At 56.7% G+C, this 23,481-nt stretch overlaps 1 protein-coding gene across 1 annotated transcript; it reads left to right on the forward strand.

Annotated features, from left to right (window-relative positions):
* Nucleotides 1-3,090: 3,090 nt before the first annotated feature.
* On the forward strand, nt 3,091-23,236 carry ATP1A3 (ATPase Na+/K+ transporting subunit alpha 3). The gene is made up of 23 exons (XM_061135802.1): nt 3,091-3,203; nt 7,271-7,360; nt 7,477-7,536; nt 7,674-7,877; nt 9,290-9,403; nt 9,517-9,651; nt 10,165-10,282; nt 10,412-10,680; nt 12,087-12,285; nt 12,365-12,474; nt 12,561-12,695; nt 14,826-15,018; nt 15,275-15,450; nt 15,538-15,674; nt 16,307-16,457; nt 16,576-16,744; nt 19,506-19,660; nt 19,739-19,862; nt 20,996-21,141; nt 21,699-21,829; nt 22,263-22,364; nt 22,600-22,691; nt 22,997-23,236. The coding sequence occupies exons 1-23, from the start codon at nt 3,198-3,200 to the stop codon at nt 23,023-23,025; spliced, it is 3,045 nt and encodes a 1,014-aa protein (XP_060991785.1). The 5' UTR covers nt 3,091-3,197; the 3' UTR covers nt 23,026-23,236.
* Nucleotides 23,237-23,481: the final 245 nt, after the last annotated feature.

Here is a 23,481-nt window from a genome sequence, read left to right on the forward strand (position 1 = left end):
CCCCTCGGGCAGGCGGCCCAGAGCTCGGGAGCTGTCCGTTCAGCACCGGCCTGGCGCGCAGCATCGCCCTGTCTCCCCCACAGGACCTGCCAGCCTTCGCAGTGCTTGGGCACGCCACATCCGGGGGACCCCGCCTGGCACACAGCACCCTGTCTCAACCTGGCCTCTTCCGTGTCTCAGACACTTGCCATATGTGTGCCCTTCAGAGGCAGGTGTGGGGGCGAGCTTGTGTCTCAGGATGTTTCTTGTTTCCACATCTCTTAGAGACTAAATCAATGTCTCTGCCCTTGAGCGGGAATGTCAGTCTGTCAAGGGAATAGAATATGGCTGCAGACATTTCTGGTCTCTCCCATTCTCTGTCCCAATACCAAGCATCAGGTCTCCCATTTCTGAGTCTCCCCCACCCGGATTTCTGCTCTGTCTCTTCAGTCTTTATCTCTGTCTCCCACAGTTTGCCAAACATGTCTGCCTGGCTCTCTATGTCCCTGTGTCGCTCTCATCTTCACTAAGTAACGCAGTTGATCTGTCTCCTCCATCTGTTTCCTCATTTCTGTCTTTGCCAGTCTGTCTGTCTTTGTCCATCTTCCTGTTTTTCCTTTCCTATTTGCATCTCTCTGGTTCTGAACTCTGTGTCCATTCATCCCCTTAGTCTTTCCTTCCGTCTCTCTTGCTGAGTTCCCTTGTCCCCATCCATCCCTGTGACCTTCTTAAATCTTCCTCCTCCCCCACCCAACTTCCGCAAAGCCTCACGCTGGGAACACTATGCACAGTCATCAGTCTCCCCAAACTGAGGAGGGAGTGCATGGAGGGACATGAGCCTGTCTGGGGTGCAGTCTCCCCCAGCCCAGCTGGTGAGCAGGAGAGAAGGCCAAGAATCTCCTGGGATCCTGAAACCCCCCAGGCTTCTCCATCCCCCCAATCTCTCTGCCATGGTCCAGGCTCATCCCTGCAGGATAAGGTGGAGAGGAAAAAGATAATATGTTGACAGAGCCTCCCTCCTTCCCTCCCATCCTCCTCCTGGAAGGGGACAGAGTTCCGCAGAGGGGCCAACTACCAGGGCTAGAAGATGTGGCTCCCCCCCCCCCCCAGTCTCCATGGAGACAGGCCAGCTCTGTAAGCCCAGCCTCCTTTGCTGCATATGCTGCCTCCCTGTTACTATGGCAACAAAGGACAGCAGGGAAGGATGGGGACGGGTCAGAGTACAGGATTGGGCTGAGGCTCTGGGTGCTGGAGGAATGAAGGAACCCACCTTCCTGCCCCCATTTACTCTTTGGCCCAGTCTCCCTGTCCTGTGGTTCTGTGGTTTTGAATCTCCCATTTTTTGTGTCTCACTCCAGCCTTCAGCCTTTCACACATATCAGTGACCTGGTCCTTAACCTTCATGCCCCTTGCCTGTCCCCCACATCTTGACTTCCATAGGTGGAAGGATACCCACATTCTGAAAAAGCTACAGAGACAGGCTCTTGGCTGCTCTCTGCCCTTTCTGCCATCCCCAGAGTCTGGGAGTGTTCCTCATAGAGCAGAGAGGTGGGGGTGGGAGGCTGTAACTCCTCAGGCTCCAGTGGGTGGCCGATGGGGTGTTGTGTTTTGTGGCAGGCCTGGGGTGTGGGTGCTAACTGTGCATCTGTGTGTGTGTATATCAATATATACCGAGCTGGGAAGTGCACAGCGTGGGAGTGTGGGCATTGGGGGTGTTACACTGAAGCTACAATACAACTGTATAAGACAGCACTGCAATACATGATGAGTGTAGTGTGTGAGGCGTGTGGGATGGTGTTGCGTGATCTGTGTCTGTGAATTATTGTGCCGTGCATGAGTCTGTGTGCACCCTTTGTCTGTCATTCACAATTAGCAATACTTTGAAAGTTTTGCATGGAGGGTCTTTGCATATGCCCAGATATATTGGGGAGAAGTGTGTGTGATGTTGTGTGACTACACAGCAGAGTCCACAAAGGTTCAAGTGGTGTCTGGGGCAGTGTGAGGCCTGTGTCTGTGTGACGGTGCTGAGTGTGGATGTGTACTGGTTCATGGGCCGATAGATTATATGTTTGCTGGTCTCTGTGTGAGATGGTTTAAGGCCAGCTATGATGGAGCATGTGATGTGTGTGTCTGTGAGGTGGTGTTTTAAGGGTGTGTGTTCCTCTGCATGGCATTTTATGACTGTGATTCTGTTGTGGTGTGATGGGGTGTGCAGTGTGTGTGTTACGTGTGTTTTCCTTGCTATGTGTTTGTGAGTCTCTGGGCTTGTTTTGATGGGGTACTGTAGGATGTGTGGGAGGTGATAAGCTGGTGTGTGACGGAATGTGATTGTGAAACTGGTGGTGTGTGGCGGGTGGTGTTGGTGGGTGTCCCCAGCATCTGTGCTCTCTGGGTGACGGTCAAGTGTGAGTCCGATGCTTGGTGGGATTCTCTGGCTGTGATGAGTCTCCTGTGTACCTGTGCAGTTGTCTTTCGTTGGATAACTGCCATGCCATAGTGGGTAGGGGGTGGTCACACGGTGAGGGGGCCTCAGGGCCCCGCCCCCCTCTGCAGCGGCCCTGCTCATTGCGGGGTCTCTTTCTCGCCTCTTGGATTCCCTCCACCTACCCCTCCTGAACAGCACCCCAGTCTCCAGGGCTCCCCCTGCCTCATTGCAGAGAAGGGTGCTCTGGCCTTCCTGCCTTATTGCAGTGGTTTACGGGGCTTCCCCCCACCCGAGGTTCACCTTCCACAGCGCCCCCTCCCTTTGGTGGCATACAATGAGGGGGGTTCCGGGGCTCTCCCCCCTCAGCGCCCCCTCCTTGGAGGCGACACCCCACACTGCGGGGGTTTCCAGGTCCCTCATTGCGGGGGGGTTCTCCGGGTTCTCCGCCTCCCGCAGCGCTCCCCCTTCGCCGCCGAGCGGCCACTTTGCGGAGGCTGGGGGGCGGGGAGAACAGCTGCAGTACCGGGGGCGGGGCCGCGGGCCATCCATCAGGGCGGCGGCGCCCCTGATTGGCCGGCCCCGGCCCCCCCGCGGGCGCGGGCATATGAGGAGGCGGAGGCGGCGGCGGGCGCCGCAGACTCTGTGCTGTAGGGCTGACCGCCGGACCCACGCGCGGACCGAGGCGCGGGCGCTGCAGAGGCCCCCAGCCCGAGCCCGCGCCTGAGCCCACCCTGAGGCCCCCTGCCCCGGCCCCTGCCCCGCCCGCGTGCCCCTGTCCCCCGGAGCCGCCAAGATGGGGGTAGGTGCTCAGGCCAGCCAGGCGATGCCTCTGTGTGTGTGTGTGTGTGTGTGTGTGTGTGTGTGTGTGTGTGTGTATGTGTGTGTGTGCGCGCGCGCGCGCGCCTGTGTGTGTGTGACATTGTGGGTCCAGTGACATTGGGTGTCTGCGGAGAGCGGGGGCGAGGACTCTAGGACCTCTGCTCTCCGGGACCCGGGTGCAGGACCCTGGGAGCCGGCTGACCCGGCCCGTCCGTGTGGTTGTGTCGCTGGTTGAGTGTGTGCGCGGGGCTGCCTGGGTCGGCGGGAGTCTGTGGCGCATGTTGGTGTGTCCTTTGTGTGCGGGGTCCGCGGGGCACGGACCGGCCTTCGGCCTCTCTGTCTGACCTGCTGTGGTTCCCTGCTCAGCCGAAGATGTGCGTGTGCGTGTGTGCGTTCCTGGTTCTGTCAGGCCTGGCAACACCGTTCGCCTGCGATTGTGTGGCCCGGGTCGTGTCTGAATGCCTGCACCCGTGTCTGGGTGTGTCTGAACGCCGGTGTTTGTGTCTGGGGGTGTTGAAGACTGTCTGCTTCCGTGGCCAGGCGGGGATAGGTCCAGACTATGAGATGCACACCCGATGACCTCCCTTTCTCCTTCCAGGCCCGCATGGGGGTGCTCCGCAGTGCGGAGCAGCCTTGGTCTGCAGCGTGTGTCTACCTCCTAATCTGGGGGAGCAGATCTGGGGGCTGGGGGTAGCAGGAGAGCCACGGCAGGGAGAATGAGTGCCTGGCTGAGGGCTGTGTGTGCAAATGCGTGTTGTGGGGTATTGTGCATGCCCGGCTATGCCCTTTCCTCTGTGTCCGTGTGTCCTTGTCTGTGAGTTTCTCCAGCAGATGCCGCCTCTTTCCCTGGCTGACCACCTGACCCCCCAGCTGCAGCCCTGGATCCCTCCCTGAGTGTCTGGGGCGGGGCCAGAGGGAGGGGGTGGGGGGAAGGAGGCTGGTGGGCTGGGCTGGGTGGGATGAAGAGAGAGGGGGTTGGGATAGGAGAGGGAATATGAGGGATGGGGAGAAAGATGGCGGATGAAGGCTGTTGGGTCCAGGGACGGAGGTGGGGGATGGGGCTGCAGATCGGTGGATGGGGGTGGGCGAGGGGAGAAGGGAAGAAGAATTGGATGGGGAGAGGACTGGGAGAGAGAAGGGGCAGGTGGGAGTCAGTGATGGCTTCCAGGTAAGTGGAAATGGAAGGGAAGCCGTGGGCAGAGTGGAAGAGAGGACTGAGGCTAAATGACTTAGATAAGAAATTGGGGACGGGTCTTAGGAAAAGACGTGGGACAGGAGAAGTGAGCGCTTTAGACATGGGAGACAGAGACTTGGAAAGACAGAGAGAAATGAGCAGACACAGAGAGAGATGCTCTGAAAGAGACAAAGAGACAGAGAGACAAAGAGACATAGACACAAAGAGACAGAGAAAAAGAGACATAGAGACAAAGAAAGAGACAGACACAGGCAGGAGGATATGGAAAGATAGAGAGATATAGACAAGGAGAGACATGGAGAGACAGAGAAACTGAGGCTGAGATGAGGAGACCCAAGGGCAGACATATCCCATCCAGAGACAACCAGAGTCAGCCTGAATGACAGGAAAAGGGGACAGAGGGCATAAGGGGAGGTCGACCAACCGAGAGACGCTGAGACGAGGCCTCAGACACCTTGAAAGGGGGAGGGAGGGGTGGGCTGAGGGGCAGAGCCTGCTTGAGTTCAGCCAGCTTGCGAGGCTGGCAGCATGGAAAATGGCGAGGAGCTGCAGAGGCGGGCTGCAGCGGCCAGACAGGCGTGTCCCCCACCCTCCGAGGTGCTCCCGCCCCGCAGTGCGCCCATCTGGGCCTCCTGCCTTGACTGGGAAAGCCTCGGCTCCCCCTCCAACAGATGGAAGCCTGCCCCCAAGGGAGTCTGATCATGGCAAGGGCAAGCAGGAGCCAAGGCTCGCCTGCCAGGGACCGGGGTATCCCAGCCCCTCCTCCCTCAGATCCAGGAGTCCAGGCCCCCAGCCCCTCCTCCCTCAGATCCAGGAGTCCAGACCCCCAGCCCCTCCTCCTTCAGACTCAGGAGTCCAGGCTCCAGCCTCTCCTCTCTCAGATGGAGGAGTCTGGAGCTCCACCCCTGGGTCTCACAGGGACCCAAGCATCAGCTCCCTGGCCTTCCCTAAGGCCTCAGGGGTAAGCAGCTAGTTTTCTTCCCACCTCCCTCCAGGCCCTCTCTCTCCTCTCTTGCCTGCCCCTCATTTCTCTAACTTGTGCCCACGACCTTGTATCTCCACTCTCTCCGTCCTTGGGTCTGCCTCTTGCAGAGGCTGAGACCCCTCCCGAAGCGTGGGTGGAGGAGGGTCCTCCCTGACCCCCAAATCTCCATGCTCCGTGTCAGACGCAGCGCTGCTGCAGGGCTGGCCCAGAGCCAAGCCACCCTCCTGCCCCCTGAAACCCAGGCTCCCAGGCCTCTAAGATGCAGTAGCCCCCCGGGCTCAGCCTCCGGGTCTGGGGGCAGAGAGCAGGCAGCTCAACCCTCTACAAGGTCACGAGGGGATTAGCGCTGAGCCGCGCTGAGCCTGGGATCCCAGCTTGGCTCTGGGCCTGTAAGATCTGTCAGCGGTTCCCACCCCTCCTGCCAGCCTCCAAGGATGCTGCCTTCCCCATGAGCCCAAGCCCCCAAACTGGAACTTCCATCGCTCCCCCCACACTACATCCAGTTCATGCCAGGCCTGGGGGACTTCTGCCTCTTGCTCTTCTGCACCCGGAATCCCAGCCAGCAGCTAGTCTGTCCTTCAGAGACCTAAACATACCCACCCCCGTCCAAACGCATTCATGGCTTCCTCCAGCCCCCAGGAGAGAAGCTAGGCCCACAGCTTGTCAGTCAAGCCCCTCAGGACCGACTGCACATCCAGCCAGGCCACCATCCCTGGGCCCAACAGGCGACCTCCTGGGCATTTGTCCCAACTGGGTCCTCTGAAAGAGACATCCATGGAGTTGGGAGAAGAGACCCAAGAGAAGAGCCAGGAAGAAAAGACAGGGAGAGACCTGGGGGAGTTATATGGGGGAGACCTGGAGCTGGAAGCACAGAGATGCCAAGATGGATGAGAGAGAGAGTGAGAGATACGGGGATAGAGAGGAAGATCGCAGAGCGAGACCGTGAGAGACAGACAGACAGACAAGACGGTTGAAACAGTAGAGACAGGGAGAGGCATATCGAGCATTACAGAAAAGGAGGTACCTTGAGAGATGAAGACAGAGAAGAGATAAGGATGGGCAGAAAATCCTGACACTCAGAGATAATCTAAGAGCCCCACACACCAACTTGGAAAGAGATAGGGGCCCAGGGAGCACACAGAGAGACGGACTCAGCCAGACTCAGGGAGAGAGTGCAAGAGAGGGGGACGGACATTGTATGAGACGGAAAACATAAAGAGCCGGAGATCAGAGAGAGACAGAAGTCTCAGAGAGACACGCGTCAAGCTGCAGACACAGAGAATGTGAAGTGATGAGAGACTGCGATCAGAGAGATGGAGATCCCCACAGTTGGAGAGGGGGAGAGGTACAGCGGCAGAAGGAGACAGAGAGAGACAGAAGGGGATAAGACACAGCACAAACAGAGGTCCGGAGAGACAGATCAAGAGAGATAGACCAACAGACAAAGCGAGAGACAGACACTTGGGGGTGGGGGGTGGGGCTTGGGCAAGCCCAGGGAGAGGGAGAAAGAGACAGAAAGACACACAGAGACAAAAAAGATGGAGACTGAAGGGGAGAGACCTAGAGACAGACAGAGAGAGAGGCATAGACAGACCCAGATGGAGACTCGCTAGCACAGAGATCCAAGGAGCCCGAGATGGGGGGTGGGGTGGGGGCGTTGGGAGGGGCTGGGGGGTTGGAAGCAATAGGAGGAGACAGGCCTCGGGAGTTCTGAGAGACACCCAGGCTGCAGGGCAGGGACAGACGGACCCACCAGAGCAGGGCCTGCCCGGAGACACAGCTGCACAGCCGCAGGGCACTGCCCCCTGTAACCCCTTCTCGCCCGCAGTCTGGTGGTTCTGACAGCTATCGTGTCGCCACCTCGCAGGACAAGAAAGATGACAAGGGCTCGCCCAAGAAGAGCAAGGGCACCAAAGACCGCCGGGACCTGGATGACCTCAAGAAGGAGGTGGCGATGGTGAGTCCCACCCTCTGCGCCCACCCGGAGCAGGCCCCTCCCCCAACGAACCCCCCCCCCCGGCCCCGCCAGGCCTCCACACTCACCCGATGTCCCCCCAAACTCCTGTTCTTCAGACAGAGCACAAGATGTCCGTGGAAGAGGTCTGCCGGAAATACAACACCGACTGTGTGCAGGTGCAGCCGGGCTGGAGGGACAGGGGTCCCCGGGGTTGGGGGGGAGGTGTGACCCCCCAAGGCCTGAGGGTGCTCTGTAGTGTTGGGGGTGCCAGGGTTTCTCCGGGAGGGTCCTAAGTGAGTCCTGTGTCCCCCAGGGTCTGACCCACAGCAAAGCCCAGGAGATCCTGGCCCGAGATGGGCCCAACGCGCTCACACCGCCGCCGACCACCCCGGAGTGGGTCAAGTTCTGCCGCCAGCTCTTCGGGGGCTTCTCGATCCTGCTGTGGATCGGCGCCATCCTCTGCTTCCTGGCCTACGGCATCCAGGCGGGCACAGAGGATGATCCTTCTGGCGACAACGTGAGTGCCCTCCACCCGGCCCCGCCCAGGAGCTCGTCCCCGTAGAGACATGGAGGCATGTCTCACTTCTCCCCTTGGACTTTTCAAAGCCCCGCCTCCGACTTCTTCCCATCTAACTTTCACAATCACCCGGTGAGAGAACCAGAGATGCAAGGAGGAAAATGGGTGCAGAAAGGACAAGTATGGGACTTCCTGTTGGTCCAGTGGTTAGGGCTTGGCGCTTCCAATGTAGGGGGCCTGGGTTCGATTCCTGGTCGGGAACTAAGATCCTGCAAGCCACATTGTACAGTTAAAAAAAAAAAGGCCAAGTTGCTTGTTCAAGGTCACACAGTAGGAAGTATGAGCTGGGGCTCCATCCCAAAGCTGTGTGACATCACTGGCCTTGAGGATAGACACTAGCAGGTGGTCATGGCCTGAAAGATGCTCACTGAGTGGGCTCGCATAGAGACCTAGGCACACCCACATGTTGATTTATCAGGTCCTGTTCACTCAGCACGGGGGACACACACACTCACGGTCCCAACAGACATGATGCTCATAAACATAGACCTGTGTTCTGACTACATGGCGATCCTTGTATGCACACACCCATGCATGCACATGTACACACTAGTGCAGAGAGTCAGTGCAGGCAGTCACACGAACACATAGATTCAAGCACAGCCACCTAGTTCAGACACAAAGGCACAGACACAGCCATGGACTGATAGACAGACAGACAGACACAAGCACCCAAACACACAGTTGCAGGCATAACTTGGTGGTGGACAGAGAGGTGTGAGAGTCAAGCGCAGACAGGATTCTCAGAAATTAAAACCTAAACAGATGAACAGACCCAGAGTCTCAGACCTACGCAGACCAACAGACGGAGACAGAGACAGAGATCCATCTAGAGAGAGTCAAACACGAACAGTCTCATCCATTTAAAGTCAGGCGTTCAGTCAGTCAGACAGGCATGTTGACCTTAACACAGACAGACACATGAATAATAGCATACCCACCGATTCTCTGACACAGGCTGAAAGACCCACAAAATAGAGAGATGGACAGACCAGAGGCTCAGACACGCTTTTGTTCAGAAAGAGGGATTCAAGGTAATTCCCTGGTGGTCCAGTGGTTAGGACTCCGTGCTTTCACTGCCAAGGGCCTGGGTTTGATCCCTGGTCAGGGAACTAAGATCGCATAAGCTGTGTGGCAAGGCCAATAAATAAATAGAACCATTTTAAAAAGAGAAAGACTCAAACGTGGACAGCCAGAGAGATACAGACCCTCAAACAGATACAACCTGAGGTCAGACATACAATTGCAGAAGCCCACGGACACAAAGCTCTCTCCCCAGACTGCACACATCTCAGGGTAGGGCCAGTGGGGAGTTGCTGTGGGGCGGGCTGTGACCTTGAGTCTCCCCACAGCTGTACCTGGGCATCGTGCTGGCAGCTGTGGTCATCATCACCGGCTGCTTCTCCTACTACCAGGAAGCCAAGAGCTCCAAGATCATGGAATCCTTCAAGAACATGGTTCCCCAGGTGAGGGGTGCCCAGGAAGGGGCCAGGTGGGGTGTGGACAGCTGCCGAGGCTGTGCCCAGTGACCTCAGGCAGAGAGCGTCAGGGAGGTGACACCTCTCCATCCCACCCGCAGCAAGCCCTGGTCATCCGGGAAGGTGAGAAGATGCAGGTGAATGCTGAGGAGGTGGTGGTTGGGGACCTGGTGGAGATCAAGGGTGGAGACCGAGTTCCAGCCGACCTGCGCATCATCTCAGCCCACGGCTGCAAGGTGGGTGTGGGGCCCAGCTCTGCCCTTCCTGGAGCGGCCCAGGAGTCCAGGCCCCCAGCCCCTCCTCCCTCAGACCCTGGATCCAGGCTCCCAGTCCCTCCTCCCTCAGACCCTGGATCCAGGCTCCCAGCCCCTCCTCCCTCAGACCCAGGAGTCCAGGCCCCCAGCCCCTCCTCCCTCAGACCTAAGAATCCAAGCCCCCAGCCCTTCCTCTCTCAGACCCAGGAGTCCAGGCCTCCTCCTCTTCCCTCAGGCCTGCAAGTACCTTTGACCTTGCCTAGAAGTTGCACCCTCTCCACCTTCAAGAGCCCAACCTCTGTCCTCCAGACACAGACACCCAGACTTCTAGGTCTCTAGCTGTGACCTCCACAGACACAGGTTTCCTTTATTAATGAGATTTCCACCTCATTAACAAAACAAATGAACAAACAAAAATCTTGAAATCTCCTCTGAGCAAATGCCAGTTGAGCCCAGGCCCGAGGTTGAGTCCGGTCTCCTGTGCCCCCACCCCAGGTAGACAACTCTTCCCTGACCGGCGAATCAGAGCCCCAGACCCGCTCCCCCGATTGCACGCACGACAACCCCCTGGAGACCCGGAACATCACCTTCTTTTCCACCAACTGCGTGGAAGGTGAGACAGTCGAGGCGGGGCGGGCACCCAGGTGGGGCCGGGCTGGTTCAGACAGACAGACGCGCCTCCGGGGCTCGGGGTCCCACTGCACCTCGATGAGCCTCAGCCCCGAACCCTCTGGCCCCACAGGCACGGCTCGGGGCGTGGTGGTGGCCACGGGTGACCGCACTGTCATGGGCCGCATTGCGACTCTGGCTTCGGGGCTGGAGGTGGGCAAGACGCCCATCGCCATCGAGATCGAGCACTTCATCCAGCTCATCACCGGCGTGGCCGTCTTCCTGGGTGTCTCCTTCTTCATCCTGTCCCTCATTCTTGGATACACCTGGCTCGAGGCTGTCATCTTCCTTATCGGCATCATCGTGGCCAATGTCCCAGAGGGCCTGCTGGCCACTGTCACCGTAAGGCCCGGACCCCCGGGTCTGAGGGAGGAGGGGGCTGGGGACCCGATGGCAAAGATCTTTTCTTTAAAAAAGTTTTTTTATTTGGCTGCACTGGGTCTTAGTTGCTGCATGCAGAACCCTTAGGCAATGATCTTATTTTATTTACTTATTTATTTTTTGGCTGCCCCACACAGCCTGTGAGATCTTAGTGCCCCGACCAGGAGTCGAATCTGTGCCGCTTGCATTAGAAGGTGAATTCTTAGCCACTGAAGTCCAATGGCAATGATCTTGATTGCAACTTGGGGGGCCAAATTGCAATCAAGACATCAAGGGCCAAATCCTCCCAGACATTGAATATGGAGGGTCCTGGGATTCAGAGGGCCTCCTGAACAAAATAAACCAACAGGGATTTCCCTGGCTGTCCAGTGGTTAGGACTCTTTACTTTCACTGCCAAGGGCCTGGATTCGATCCCTGGTCAGGGAACTAAGATCCCACAAGCTAACCACCCTATCATTTTTGAAGTTAACTTACAAAATTAAGAAGCACACTCTCATGGTAAAAAGTCGAAAGAATATATTAAAATAGTTAAAGAGTAAAATAAGTCTGGACCCACTACCTAGCCTAGCCATCAACCCCCCTCAGAAGCAGGCTCACTGCACTGTTCCCAGCAGAGGTGGGCATATTCCCACATATGTAGTAACTGTTTTAAGGGTACACAGAAGGGACCATTCTAGGAATACTATTCTGCTCTTTGATTCTTTTAGAATCAATAGATCCTGCAAACTTTTCCATATTAGCATATTCAAAGCTACTCGAGGTCAAGGCCTTTTATTGACCTACACGGTACACACGAGAGTTGCACATATGAACATACAACCTGATGAGCTGGAGTCAGCTGAAGACACCCTAGGTCAGCTGCCCCCAGATGGAGTTCCCCAGAAACCCTCTCAAAACCTTGTTCAGCCCCTCCCCCACAACCCCAGGATTACCCCTAGGATAGCCTGGTCTCAAACAGTAGTTTTTGTAGTTCACGTCAGTGGAATCATTCAGCAGCAACTCTTGTTTCTGCCTCTTCTTTGCTGAATGTTAGTTTTGAGCTTCACCCATGTGGTTCTAGGCAGTGATCTCTTATCCTTTTTCATCGCTGTATAGTATTCCCATCCTTTATTTCTCCATTTTTCTCTTCTGTTGTTAGGGAACACTTTGGTTGTTTCTGTTTGGGACTATTATGTCACTGCTGTGAACATTCTAGTATATTTTGGGGGGTGCATCTGAGCCCATTTCTATGGGTCTGTGCCTTGGGTGGAGTCCCTGGGTGATTCTTTGCCCAGGATTCTCTTTGGGCTAAGCAGTCAGGTTGTTGCTGGCCCAGCCCTGCCACCTGCCTCTACCTGTCACTCACCTGTCCTTGCACATGCCGCAGGTGTGTCTGACACTGACTGCCAAGCGCATGGCTCGGAAGAACTGCCTTGTGAAAAACCTAGAGGCTGTAGAGACCCTGGGCTCCACGTCCACCATCTGCTCAGACAAGACAGGGACCCTCACCCAGAACCGCATGACCGTCGCCCACATGTGGTTCGACAACCAGATCCACGAGGCCGACACCACAGAGGACCAGTCAGGTGAGGGTGGAGCCCAGACAGGACTAAGGGTGCTTGGACCCCCCCAGGTGTCCCTTGCCCTGACTGGTGGATTTTTCAGGGACTTCATTCGACAAGAGTTCGCATACCTGGGTGGCCCTGTCCCACATCGCTGGACTCTGCAACCGTGCTGTCTTCAAGGGGGGTCAGGACAATGTCCCCGTGCTCAAGGTGGGTCCCACCTCCCACTGGCCTCAGCCCGGCCCCTGCCCACCCCATGCTTCTCTGCTCTGACAGCCCCCTCTCCTGCCCTACAGAGGGATGTGGCTGGGGATGCCTCCGAATCTGCTCTGCTCAAGTGCATCGAATTGTCCTCTGGCTCCGTGAAGCTGATGCGTGAACGTAATAAGAAAGTGGCTGAGATCCCCTTCAATTCCACTAACAAATACCAGGTACCCTGGGGCTCTCCACTTTCTCTGTGATGCTGAAAAAGCAGTCAGCTCTGCCCCACTGCCCTCCTGCTTTGGGCAAGCTATTAACTTTCCCAGAGCCTCCCAGTTTACCCATCTGTAAAATGGGACTGATAGTGGAGAGAGGAACAGAGACGGGAGTGAGAGCAAGGTCTCTGTGGGAGTGGGAGGCAGAGGAGTAAAGATCTTCCTGTAGCAGAGTGGGAACCAGCCAGAGATCGCATTCATTCATCCAGCAGATATATTTTTAAGCAGCCACCATATGTCTGAGATGCTTGTGTTAGGTGCTGGAGAGACATAACAGCAGTGAGTGAAACAGTGAAGTTCCTCCTCTTGTGGAACTTATGCTCTTGTGCCAGGAGACAGACAATGACAGGGGCATGAGGACTTGAGAAAATTTGGAATATGTCAGCCAGTCACCATGCTGAGGGAGGAAGCCCTGCAGGTATCTGGGGGGCAGTGGGCAGAGTATGTGCAAAGGTCCTGAGGCAGGAATGTGTTGAGGTATCTATCTGAACAATAGTCAGGGGGTGTGGAGCCAGAAAGCATGGTGGGAGATGAGGGCTGTGTGTGCTGGGCCAGGTCCTGTCAGGCCTCATGAGCTGTGGACACACCTTGGGTGTGACCTTGGGGGGAACATAAGCCAAGGAGCAGGGTAGAGATGGGACCTGACTCACATTTTTAAAAGCTGCTTTATGGAGATCTAGTTCATACACCATCATAGATCACCCACGTAAAGTACATAATTCAAGAGTTTTAGTATAGCCACACATAGTATATAGTACAGTATAGTATATATAGCATAGTATAGCTAGCATCTACTCAGTCAGTTTTAGAGAATTTCCATCATCTCAAAAAATACCCTCACACTCTCTGGCTTTGTTCCCCTACCTCCCCCATCTCCCCAAGCCCTAAGCAACTACTAATCTACGTCCTGTCTCTATGCCCTTGCTTATTCTCGACACTTCATGTAAACAGAATCCTACAATATGTGTTTTTGAGTGTCTGAGTTCTCTCACTTAGCATCATGTTTTCCAGGCTCAGGGCTTCCCTGCTGGCTCAGACAGTAAAGAATCCGCCTGCAATGTGGGAGACCTGGGTTTGATCTCTGGGTTGGGAAGATCCCCTGGAGAAGGAATGACTACCCACTCCAGTATTCTGGCCTAGAGAATTCCATGGACTGTAGAGTCTATGGGGTCACAGAGTCGGACACGACCGAGTGACTTTCACTTCCCTTTCCTTCCATATTGTAGCACGTATCAGTACTCCGTTCCTTTATATGGCTGAATAACTTTGCATTGTATAGTGAGATCACATTTTGTTGATCCATTCATCTATCAATGGACATTTGGGTTATTTGCACCCCTTGGCTACTATGAATAATGCTGCTGTGAACATCCGCTACAAGTTTCTGTGTGGACATAGTCTGCGTGCCTCCTGGGTATATACCCGGGGATTGCCAGCTTACGTCGTAACTCTATGTTTAAGCTTTGTGGGGATAGCCAGGCTGTTTTCCAAAGTGGCTGCACCATTTTTCACTGACTCTCATATTTTAAAGTCTCCTTCTGCCTACCATGAGGAGGAAATAAAAATACAGTGGGGAGGGGAAGACAGACACAGGGACTCGATGTGGGGGTGCTGCTGTGACATTTCATATGAGAGATGCTGGTGGCTGAATGGGAAGGCAGGGGAGATGAGAAGAGTTCAGAATCTGAGTACTTCAGAGGTGAGCTGAACAGATTTGGTGATGGGGTCTAGTGTGAGATGAGAGATCATCGGGCGAGGCAGAGAGAAATGCACGTGTCCTCAGGACCCTTGAGATTTCTGTGAGAGAGACACAGAGGAGAAGAAATATTCATCAGACAAAGAGACAGAAATGGGCAGGGATGAGCAGAGATCTCTGTGAGAGAGTCCGAGAAACAGATGACAATCTCTCAGGCGGAGAGATCCAGGCAGTGCCCTCTGGGGAGCCCCGGCAGTGGTCCGTCCTGGCATCCGTGGCATCCTGGCACCCGAGGGGGTGGCGGGGAGTCCTCTTCCCCCCAGCTGGGCGCAGGTAGCCTCCAGGTCCCTGGGAGGCTCAGGCACGGCCACCCTCGGCTCTGTTCGCAGCTTTCCATCCACGAGACCGAGGACCCCAATGACAACCGGTACCTGCTGGTGATGAAGGGCGCCCCCGAGCGCATCCTGGACCGCTGCTCCACCATCCTGCTGCACGGCAAGGAGCAGCCGCTGGATGAAGAGATGAAGGAGGCCTTCCAGAACGCCTACCTCGAGCTCGGCGGCCTGGGCGAGCGCGTGCTTGGTGGGCACCAGGGGTGGGGCCAAGTTGGGGCAGGGACCGGAGGGTAAGGAGGGATGTGGTGCTGCCCAGAGCCTGGCTCAGAATAGGATCTCCCAGAATGCACCATGATTGAATGAATGACAGGGGAAGCCATCTTTCAGAAATGAGTGTGGACCGACTCTGGCCAGCTGGGGAGTCTGATTGCTGCCATGGGAGCTGTGGGCAGGAGGCAGGGAGGACTGAGGCTGGAGCGCCCGTTCCTTTCTCCCCTCACCAGGTTTCTGCCACTACTACCTGCCTGAGGAGCAGTTCCCCAAGGGCTTTGCCTTCGACTGTGATGATGTGAACTTCACCACCGACAACCTCTGCTTCGTGGGCCTCATGTCCATGATTGACCCTCCCCGAGCAGCTGTCCCCGACGCGGTGGGCAAGTGCCGCAGTGCAGGCATCAAGGTGTGGCCCGGGGGGCAGCGGGGGACGCAGGGCCAGGGCTCCAGGGGCCAGCGGTGAGGCTGGACCATTTGCACACAATGCCCGCAGGTCATCATGGTCACCGGCGATCACCCCATCACGGCCAAGGCCATTGCCAAGGGCGTGGGCATCATCTCCGAGGGCAATGAGACTGTGGAGGACATTGCTGCCCGGCTAAACATCCCCGTCAGCCAGGTCAACCCCCGGTGAGCCCCACCCAGCCCTACTCAGGCCCCTCTGGGATGGTGGGTCCCCTTCCTCCTGGGTCTCCTCTGTTGACTCAGCATCTGGGCCCCGTTCCACTTCTATCTTAATGATGAGCAGCCTGGTGCTCCAGCTGCGTGAGGCTGGCAAGGGGTAGGCTCATATCCCAGCTTGGCCACGCATGAGCTCTGTGACTTTGGGCGAGTCATTTAGCCTCTCTGAGCCCCAGTTTCCTCCTCTCTAAAATGGTCTGCTAGTAATTCCCATCTGAGAGGATTCTATGATATCCCTCATTCCTGTGTTCGTCAGTCTCTCTTCCTGCCTGTCTTTATGTCTTTGTCTCTCTCATCTCTGTTCTGACTCCCTTAGCTTTCCCATGCTCATGTCTCTGTCTGGGTCTGTTTCCATTTCCTGGTTGTCTGCATATCTCTGTTCCTCTAAGTCCAGGGTCCCAAAATTCTTCCTGAGGTCTGCCCTCCATCCCTCCTGCAGCCCCTCCTCTCCCATTTCCCTTCATCTCTGACCCCACCACCGCCACCCCTGCAAAGCCCTTTGTCCCTCTCTCAGATCCTGGTCCGTCCTCCCCTGTCTGTGGGTCTGTCCGCATGTCCTGACCACTCTCTGCTCTCCCCAGGGACGCCAAGGCCTGCGTGATTCACGGCACTGACCTCAAGGACTTCACCTCCGAGCAAATCGATGAGATCCTACAGAACCACACCGAGATCGTCTTCGCCCGCACCTCCCCCCAGCAGAAGCTCATCATCGTGGAGGGCTGTCAGAGACAGGTGGGCTGGGCTGGGGTCCCTCAGGGGAAGGGGGCTGGGGGCCTGGACTCCAGGGTCCATGGTGAGAAGAGGGTGGTGTCAGGCCTCCGGGCGCCGTGCTCACCCTCTCCCCCTCCAGGGAGCCATCGTGGCCGTGACCGGGGATGGCGTGAACGACTCCCCCGCCCTGAAGAAGGCCGACATCGGAGTGGCCATGGGCATCGCTGGCTCTGACGTCTCCAAACAGGCAGCCGACATGATTCTTCTGGACGACAACTTTGCCTCCATCGTCACGGGTGTGGAGGAGGGTGAGTGAGTCAGCCCAGGTGGCCCCGGAGACTGGGGTCCCTGCATGAAACCAGAGAAGGGCAAGGGGAACAGGCCGGGGCTGCAGCGGGTGCACGACGGGGAGACCGCGAAATCCCACCAGGCCCCCTGCACAGCCTGAGCTTGTCCTTTTCAATTTTCTTCCCCCCGCAGTGTCGGGGGCTCCCTGGGGGCAGGACTGAGCTGATACACTTCAGGGTCCCTGTGTTGCCCAGCGAGAGCCCAGTCTGTTGGGCAAGGCAGAGGTGGAAGTATTTAAAAAATACGCAGTACCCCCCCCCCAAAAAAATACTCAGAAGTACAACCTCAGGGAGGCAGAGGGTCCAGCAGAGGGGCCCTAAGGAGGCCCCTCCCCCAGCCTGCAGTCGGGGGCCAAGAAGCTTCCCCAAGTGGGCAGGAGTCCCTGTGCCAAGTCCCCAGGGCCATGTGGGAGTTTTCACACAGAGAAATGCCAGCGAACGGAGTTGCAGGCAGAGGCAAGGCCGTGTAGGGGCGCTGGCGGGTGAGGCCAGGCCACCAAGAGTCCAGACCTCAGGGTCCCCTGGGCATCACTTCCTGACGGGTCTGGATGCGGCCGCAGATGGGGCTTGTTCACGTTCAGTTTTATTCTGATCATCCCAAGTAATTCATGATAATTTTAGAAAACGCAGAAAAGCATTAAGAAGCACATTAGCATCACCCACAACCTCACTGTCCAGAAATATTCACTGTTCACACTGTGGTGCATTTTCTTCCAGTCTCTCTCTCACATTTCAAATGTGTCCAGTGTGAAAAATAACTCGTGATAAGCAAGAATTCAAACAGTAGAGCTGAGCCTACAGCCTCAGGTTAAATGCCCTGAGCCCTTGTCTCCTGTGGCCCAGAGGACACACGGTTAACCCTTTCTCACCGCCCCCCGAAAACATCTTCCACGCATGTGCAGAGCACACACTCATGGGTGCCCTAGTTCATGCCTCCCAGACATTTCTTGGGCTCCTACCTTGTGCATCACGCTGGGGGCTGGAGAATCAGCTGTGAGCAAAGCAGACATGGTCCCTGCCTTCCAGGAACTGGGGGGCCTTCCCCAAGTTAACAAATTATAACATAACAAATGTAATTACAGGCACTTGCCTGGAGGTCCAGTACTTAAGACTCCATGCTTCCAATGCAGGAGGCACAGGTTCTATCCCTGGTCAGAGGGCTAAGATCCCACATTTCATGCAGCACAGCCAAAAAAAAAAACCCCAAAACAAAAAAAAAACAAATAATTACTCATTGTGACAGGTCCTAAGAAGAAAACCAGCAGGGTGCTATGATACGTGATAACAGGGGTCCTACCTTTTTAAAAAAATTTTTTGGCTGCACTGCATGGAGCTGGGGATCCTAGTTCCCCCACCAGGGATTGAACTCGTGCCTCCTGTGTTGGAACCACGGAGTCCTAACCACTGGACCTCCAGGGAAGTCCCAGCAGGGGTCCCACCTAGATAAGGAGGGGCAAGGGAGGCCTCTCTGAAGTGAAAGAAGAAGCACAGTTTAACCTTCAGTAGGGGGAGGTCCAGATACACCCACAAGCAGAGCAAGTGGCACAGTGAACCCCCATGTCACACAGCCCAGCTCAGTACACACACTGGATTATGTTGAAGTTCACTTAAATCATCGCCCATAAATATTTAGGGTGAGACCCCAGTAGTTTGTGGAGAGCCACACATGGCAGGGATAGGCAACAGCAGGTGTGAACAACCAGGTGCCTATTGTTTACACAAAGGTGATCATACCATCTATATCACCGCCCACAGAACAGCCTGCCTTTCTGTGCCTTTTTAAAAAATAAGTATGGCAATTCCTTTATATATATATATGTATTATTATTATTATTTGCTGTGCTGTTTGGCTTGTAGGATCTTAATTCTCCATCCAGGGATCAAACTTACGCCCCTGCAGTGGAAGCAGGGAGTCTTAACCAATAGGCCACCAGGGAAGTCCCTCTTTTTTGGCTGTTATAATGTTATGGTGGGGCTTCCCTGATAAAGATAAGGATAAAGTTGGTAAAGAATCTGCCTGCAATGCAGGAGACCCCGGTTTGATTTCTGGGTGGAGAAGATCTGCTGGAGAAGGGATAGGCTACCCACTCCAGTATTCTTGGGGTTCCCTTCTGGCTCAGCTGGTAAAGAATCCTCCTGCAATGCAGGAGATGGGTTCAATCCCTGGGTTGGGAAGATCTCTTGGAGAAGGGAAAGGCTACCCACTCCAGTATTCTGCCTGGAAAATTCCATGAACTGTATAGTCCATGAGGTCGCAAAGAGTTGGACACAACTGAGCGACTTTCAATGCTGTGGTGAATATTCTTGTACTGGCTTTTTGGTAGACATAAACACTCATCCCATAAACCTATGATGAGGATTGCTGGGTCAATAAGGCAGGGATGCTTAACTTTAACAAAAGCTACTGGGAACTCCCTGGCAGTCCAGTGGTTAAGACTCTGCACTTTTGCTGCTGGGGGCACAGGTTCAATCACTGGTCGGGGCAACTAAGATCCTGCAAGCCACGCGGAATGGCCAAAAAAGGAAAAGAAAATAAACTGCTACACAGTCTTCCTAAGTGGTTGTATTTTGAGAATGTTTGAACAGAGGCAACCCGGTCAGATGTCTGAATGCAAAGGCGGGTGGTGAGGGGATGGATTAGGAAGGACTGGGTACGGAAGGGGCAGGGGGACTAGAGCGCCCTGGCGTGGGTGCTGAGGTCTGAGCCCACCCCTGCCAACAGGCCGCCTGATTTTCGACAACCTGAAGAAGTCCATTGCCTACACCTTGACCAGCAACATCCCGGAGATCACGCCCTTCCTGCTGTTCATCATGGCCAACATCCCACTGCCTCTGGGCACCATCACCATCCTCTGCATCGACCTGGGCACCGACATGGTGAGCCCCGGCCACCCCCAGACTTCGGGAGGGCCGGGTCCCCCCCACCACCCCGATTCACCGGCTTCTCCCGCCCAGGTCCCTGCCATCTCATTGGCATACGAGGCTGCCGAGAGTGACATCATGAAGAGACAGCCCAGGAACCCACGCACCGACAAGCTGGTCAATGAGAGACTCATCAGCATGGCCTACGGACAGATCGGTGAGGACCTGGGGCCCCCGCCTGGCTCACGGCTGAATGCCCAGTGCCTGGCCCACCTGGGCGCTCGGGAACCTCGTGTTGAATGAGTGGAGTGAAAAGCAGGACCTGCTGCCATAGGTCTAGTCGTGGCGGTACGAGCACGAGCTGGAAAAGAATTTCCAGACACAGAGCATTTCAGAAGGGAGTGAATGTGTGAAGAGCAAGGAGCAGAGATAATGAAGATACTGCAAATGTAGCGGGTGCGGGAGAGTCAATGCTTTTCATGGGTTAGTAGCCAGTGTTTTAGCCTCACAATGAAGAAAGCTCCTGCTAGAAGGGTGGCATTAGGTGACTGGTTGGGGTGCTAGAGGGTGAGTACCGGGGTGGGCATTTTTACCTAATATGGGGTCAGGAAGGATCGCAGTGTGGGGGGTTTGGCAACAGTTACAGTGCGGTTCAGTCAGTTCCAGAGGTGACATTGGTTCTGGACTCCCCTTCTGTGGCCTTGGTGTGGGACTCCACAAGTTTGGAAGGAGCGACTTAGAGATGGGGGGTGGTCACTGAGGTGGGGCAGGCACGGGTGGAGGAAAGGCCTCCCGGGGGGGCATGTGGGATACTGAGTGGCAGGTCAGGGCTGGCCCCAGGAGGGCCACGCCACTGCTCCACCCCCCAGCATGCTGGGAAGGACCTGTCAGCCTGTGAGCTCTCTGAGGGCAGGGGCGAGCCCCACCCCTTCCTGCCTCCTCCTCCCTCTGCGGCTGGAGGTGAGGCGTGCAGAGCTTTACTGGTGTCCCAGCAGAGGCTTGGTGATGGTGCTGGTCAGAGGCCTGGAAAAGTCATTCGTGCATAGGGGGTCCTCAGGGATTTCCTGATGGCCAAGTGGCCCGGTCAAGTGGGAGGGAGCCTCCAGGTTCTCCATCTCTGGGGAGCCCCCTCCCTAAGTCTGCTGCTCCAGGGAGCCCATTTCAGGTGCTCACCACCAGGTGGCGCTCTCAGATCGCCCTCTGGGAGCGCAGCCAGGAGGAAGCTCAGGCCAGGGGACCGAGCGCTGCACCAGACTCCTCGTGTGGGTCTCCAGGGGCCCCAGCGGTGCCCTGGGCTGGCTGCCTGCCCCGACCTGAGCCTCACCTCATCTCCCTACTCTCCTCCTCCAGGAATGATCCAGGCTCTTGGTGGCTTCTTCTCCTACTTCGTGATCCTGGCAGAAAATGGCTTCTTGCCCGGCAACCTGGTGGGCATCCGGCTGAACTGGGATGACCGCACGGTTAACGACCTGGAGGACAGTTACGGACAGCAGTGGGTGCGTAGGGCTGGGTCCCACAGCGTGGCCATGGGCCTCCCAGCAGGGGTCTCTGCCCACAGCATCCTGGGCCACGGTGAGCTGTCTTGTCCATGCACGGGTGGCTTCCTGTGATGGCTCCTCTGCCCTGGGGGTCATCAAGACCCTCCCCCGGACACAAGGGGTCTCCTGGCGCTCTTGCCCCAACCCATCTTGGTCCTGTTCACTGGCCAGGCTCTCTGCCCTGCCAGGCAGGAAGCCTTTGTGACCCTCTTCCCAGTCTCTGTCTTCCCTTCAAAGCCCAGCCAGTGTCCCCCCAGGAGGCCCCTGGGGTCTCTGGTCCACAACTAAGGTCACCAGCACACTCTCCTTCCTTATCCATTTCCTCACTCTTCCCAAGGGGCTCTGAGCTACAGAGGGCAGACATGTCTCCCCAGGGCACCCCATCTGGACAGAGTCCCCACTTTGCCTTGGGGACCTACGCAGGGGTGCACACAAGGAGCAGGTGGGCAAGGAGTGGGGCCCAGGGCTGCAGCCACACTGACCGCTGACTGACACGCGCATCGTCACCCTCGCAGACCTACGAGCAGAGGAAGGTGGTGGAGTTCACATGCCACACGGCTTTCTTTGTGAGCATAGTGGTCGTGCAGTGGGCTGACCTGATCATCTGCAAGACCCGGAGGAACTCTGTCTTCCAGCAGGGCATGAAGTGAGGGTTGTGGTCGCTGTGGCTGCTTTCCGCCCCATGTCTGTCTGTTCTGGTTTTGCCTTTGAGTTGATTTTCTCTCCAGTGGACACATCTATCTTGGATTCCCTGCCTGCCTCTGTGTGTGTGTGTGTGTGTGTGTGTGTGTGTGTGCGCGCGCGCGCGCACCTGCATGCCCGCGCACTGCTGGGATCTTCCTGGGTCTCTCTCCAGATCTATTTTATCTTTTTATACCCCTGCCTGTCTGTGTGTCTCTGTCTTCATATTTCACTGTCACCATCTCCCTGGACCCGTCTGTGCCTCGCTGCCTCTTTCTGTCTCCATCCGTGTGTCTCCCTGTCTGTCTCTCTTCCTCTGCCCGTGGGGGTGCCTCTGTGTCTATGGGGTGGGGATGCCGGGTGGGCTTCACTGGGTCCAGCCCTGACTGTGCCTGCAGGAACAAGATCCTGATCTTCGGCTTGTTTGAGGAGACAGCCCTGGCGGCCTTCCTGTCCTACTGCCCAGGCATGGACGTGGCCCTTCGCATGTACCCTCTCAAGTGAGTGCCTTTCCCCCTCCAGGTACCACCTGCTCCAGGGTCCTCCCAGGAGCCTTTGCAGTGGAACACCCTCACGGGGTGGGGGGTGGGGGGCCTCTGTAGACCCAAACCCAGAGCTATGGCCAGGGCACCCGTCACCTTGGGTAGGAAGGATCAGGGAGGCAGTGCGCTGGGCCTGGCCCCTCCTTTCCAACGTGTTGCCCGGCGCTGACTCGCTCCTCTCGCTTCTTCGCAGGCCCAGCTGGTGGTTCTGTGCCTTCCCCTACAGTTTCCTCATCTTCGTCTACGACGAAATCCGCAAACTCATCCTGCGCAGGAACCCCGGGGGTGAGGGGCTAACCGGGGTAGAGGTGGGAGGCTGGGGGGAATGGGACCGGGCAGCTGGAGCGGGAGGCGGGAGAGCGCCGCCTGGTGACGATGCTAACCTCACTCTGTCTCCCCCCTCCTCCCGGCCCCTCCCGTACCCCCTCCTCCCTTCCGCGCTGTCTCTCCATCCCCTTGGCACCTCTTCCCTCTCCCCTCCTCTCCCGGCCTCCTCCTTCCGGTGTCTTTCCCTGTGTCTCTGCCCCTTTGGGCTTCTTTCTGTGTCGCTGTCTCTCTGTCTCTGTCTCTTTCCTCCTTTGTCTCTCCAGGTTGGGTGGAGAAGGAAACCTACTACTGACCTCAGCCCCACCACGTCTCCCGTCTCTTCCCTGCCCCCGCGAGCCCAGGACCGCCCACTCCAGTCCCCCTCATTTTGTATTCTGGGGGGAGGGGCCCTCTCTCCCCGTGGCCCCGCCCCCTCCAAGCGATCTCCCGCCTCCCTCGCCCACGCCCCGCCCCCTGACTGGCTTCGCGCCCCGCCCCCGCCCCCGCGCCCCGCCCCCTGCCTCTCCCCCACCTCTCTCTTTCGTGTGTGTCTGTTCCTCTCCTCCTCACCCCTGCCTCCCAGACCCCTCCCTGGACTCTTTTTTACTCCCCGTCGCCCCCTGGCTGATGCCGTCTCTGATTCTGGACGATTATCAAATATATCAGTGGGGAGAGAGAAGCCATGTGTGTCGCGCTTTGCTTTGTTGGGGGGCGGGTAGCGGGGGTGTGTGGGCGGGACAGCGTTCCCTGTGCTGGCGCCCATGACTGT

This window comes from Dama dama, chromosome 4 (genome assembly GCF_033118175.1).
Source record: "Dama dama isolate Ldn47 chromosome 4, ASM3311817v1, whole genome shotgun sequence".
In the NCBI taxonomy this organism is placed as follows: domain Eukaryota; kingdom Metazoa; phylum Chordata; class Mammalia; order Artiodactyla; family Cervidae; genus Dama; species Dama dama.

What these genes read in the sequence shown, in the direction of transcription:
- ATP1A3 (XM_061135802.1), top strand. An exon ending in ACAACACCGACTGTGTGCAG is followed by an intron (nt 7,537 to 7,673) that starts GTGCAGCCGGGC and finishes TGTGTCCCCCAG; the next exon opens with GGTCTGACCCACAGCAAAGC. An exon ending in CTTCGCATGTACCCTCTCAA is followed by an intron (nt 22,365 to 22,599) that starts GTGAGTGCCTTT and finishes GCTTCTTCGCAG; the next exon opens with GCCCAGCTGGTGGTTCTGTG.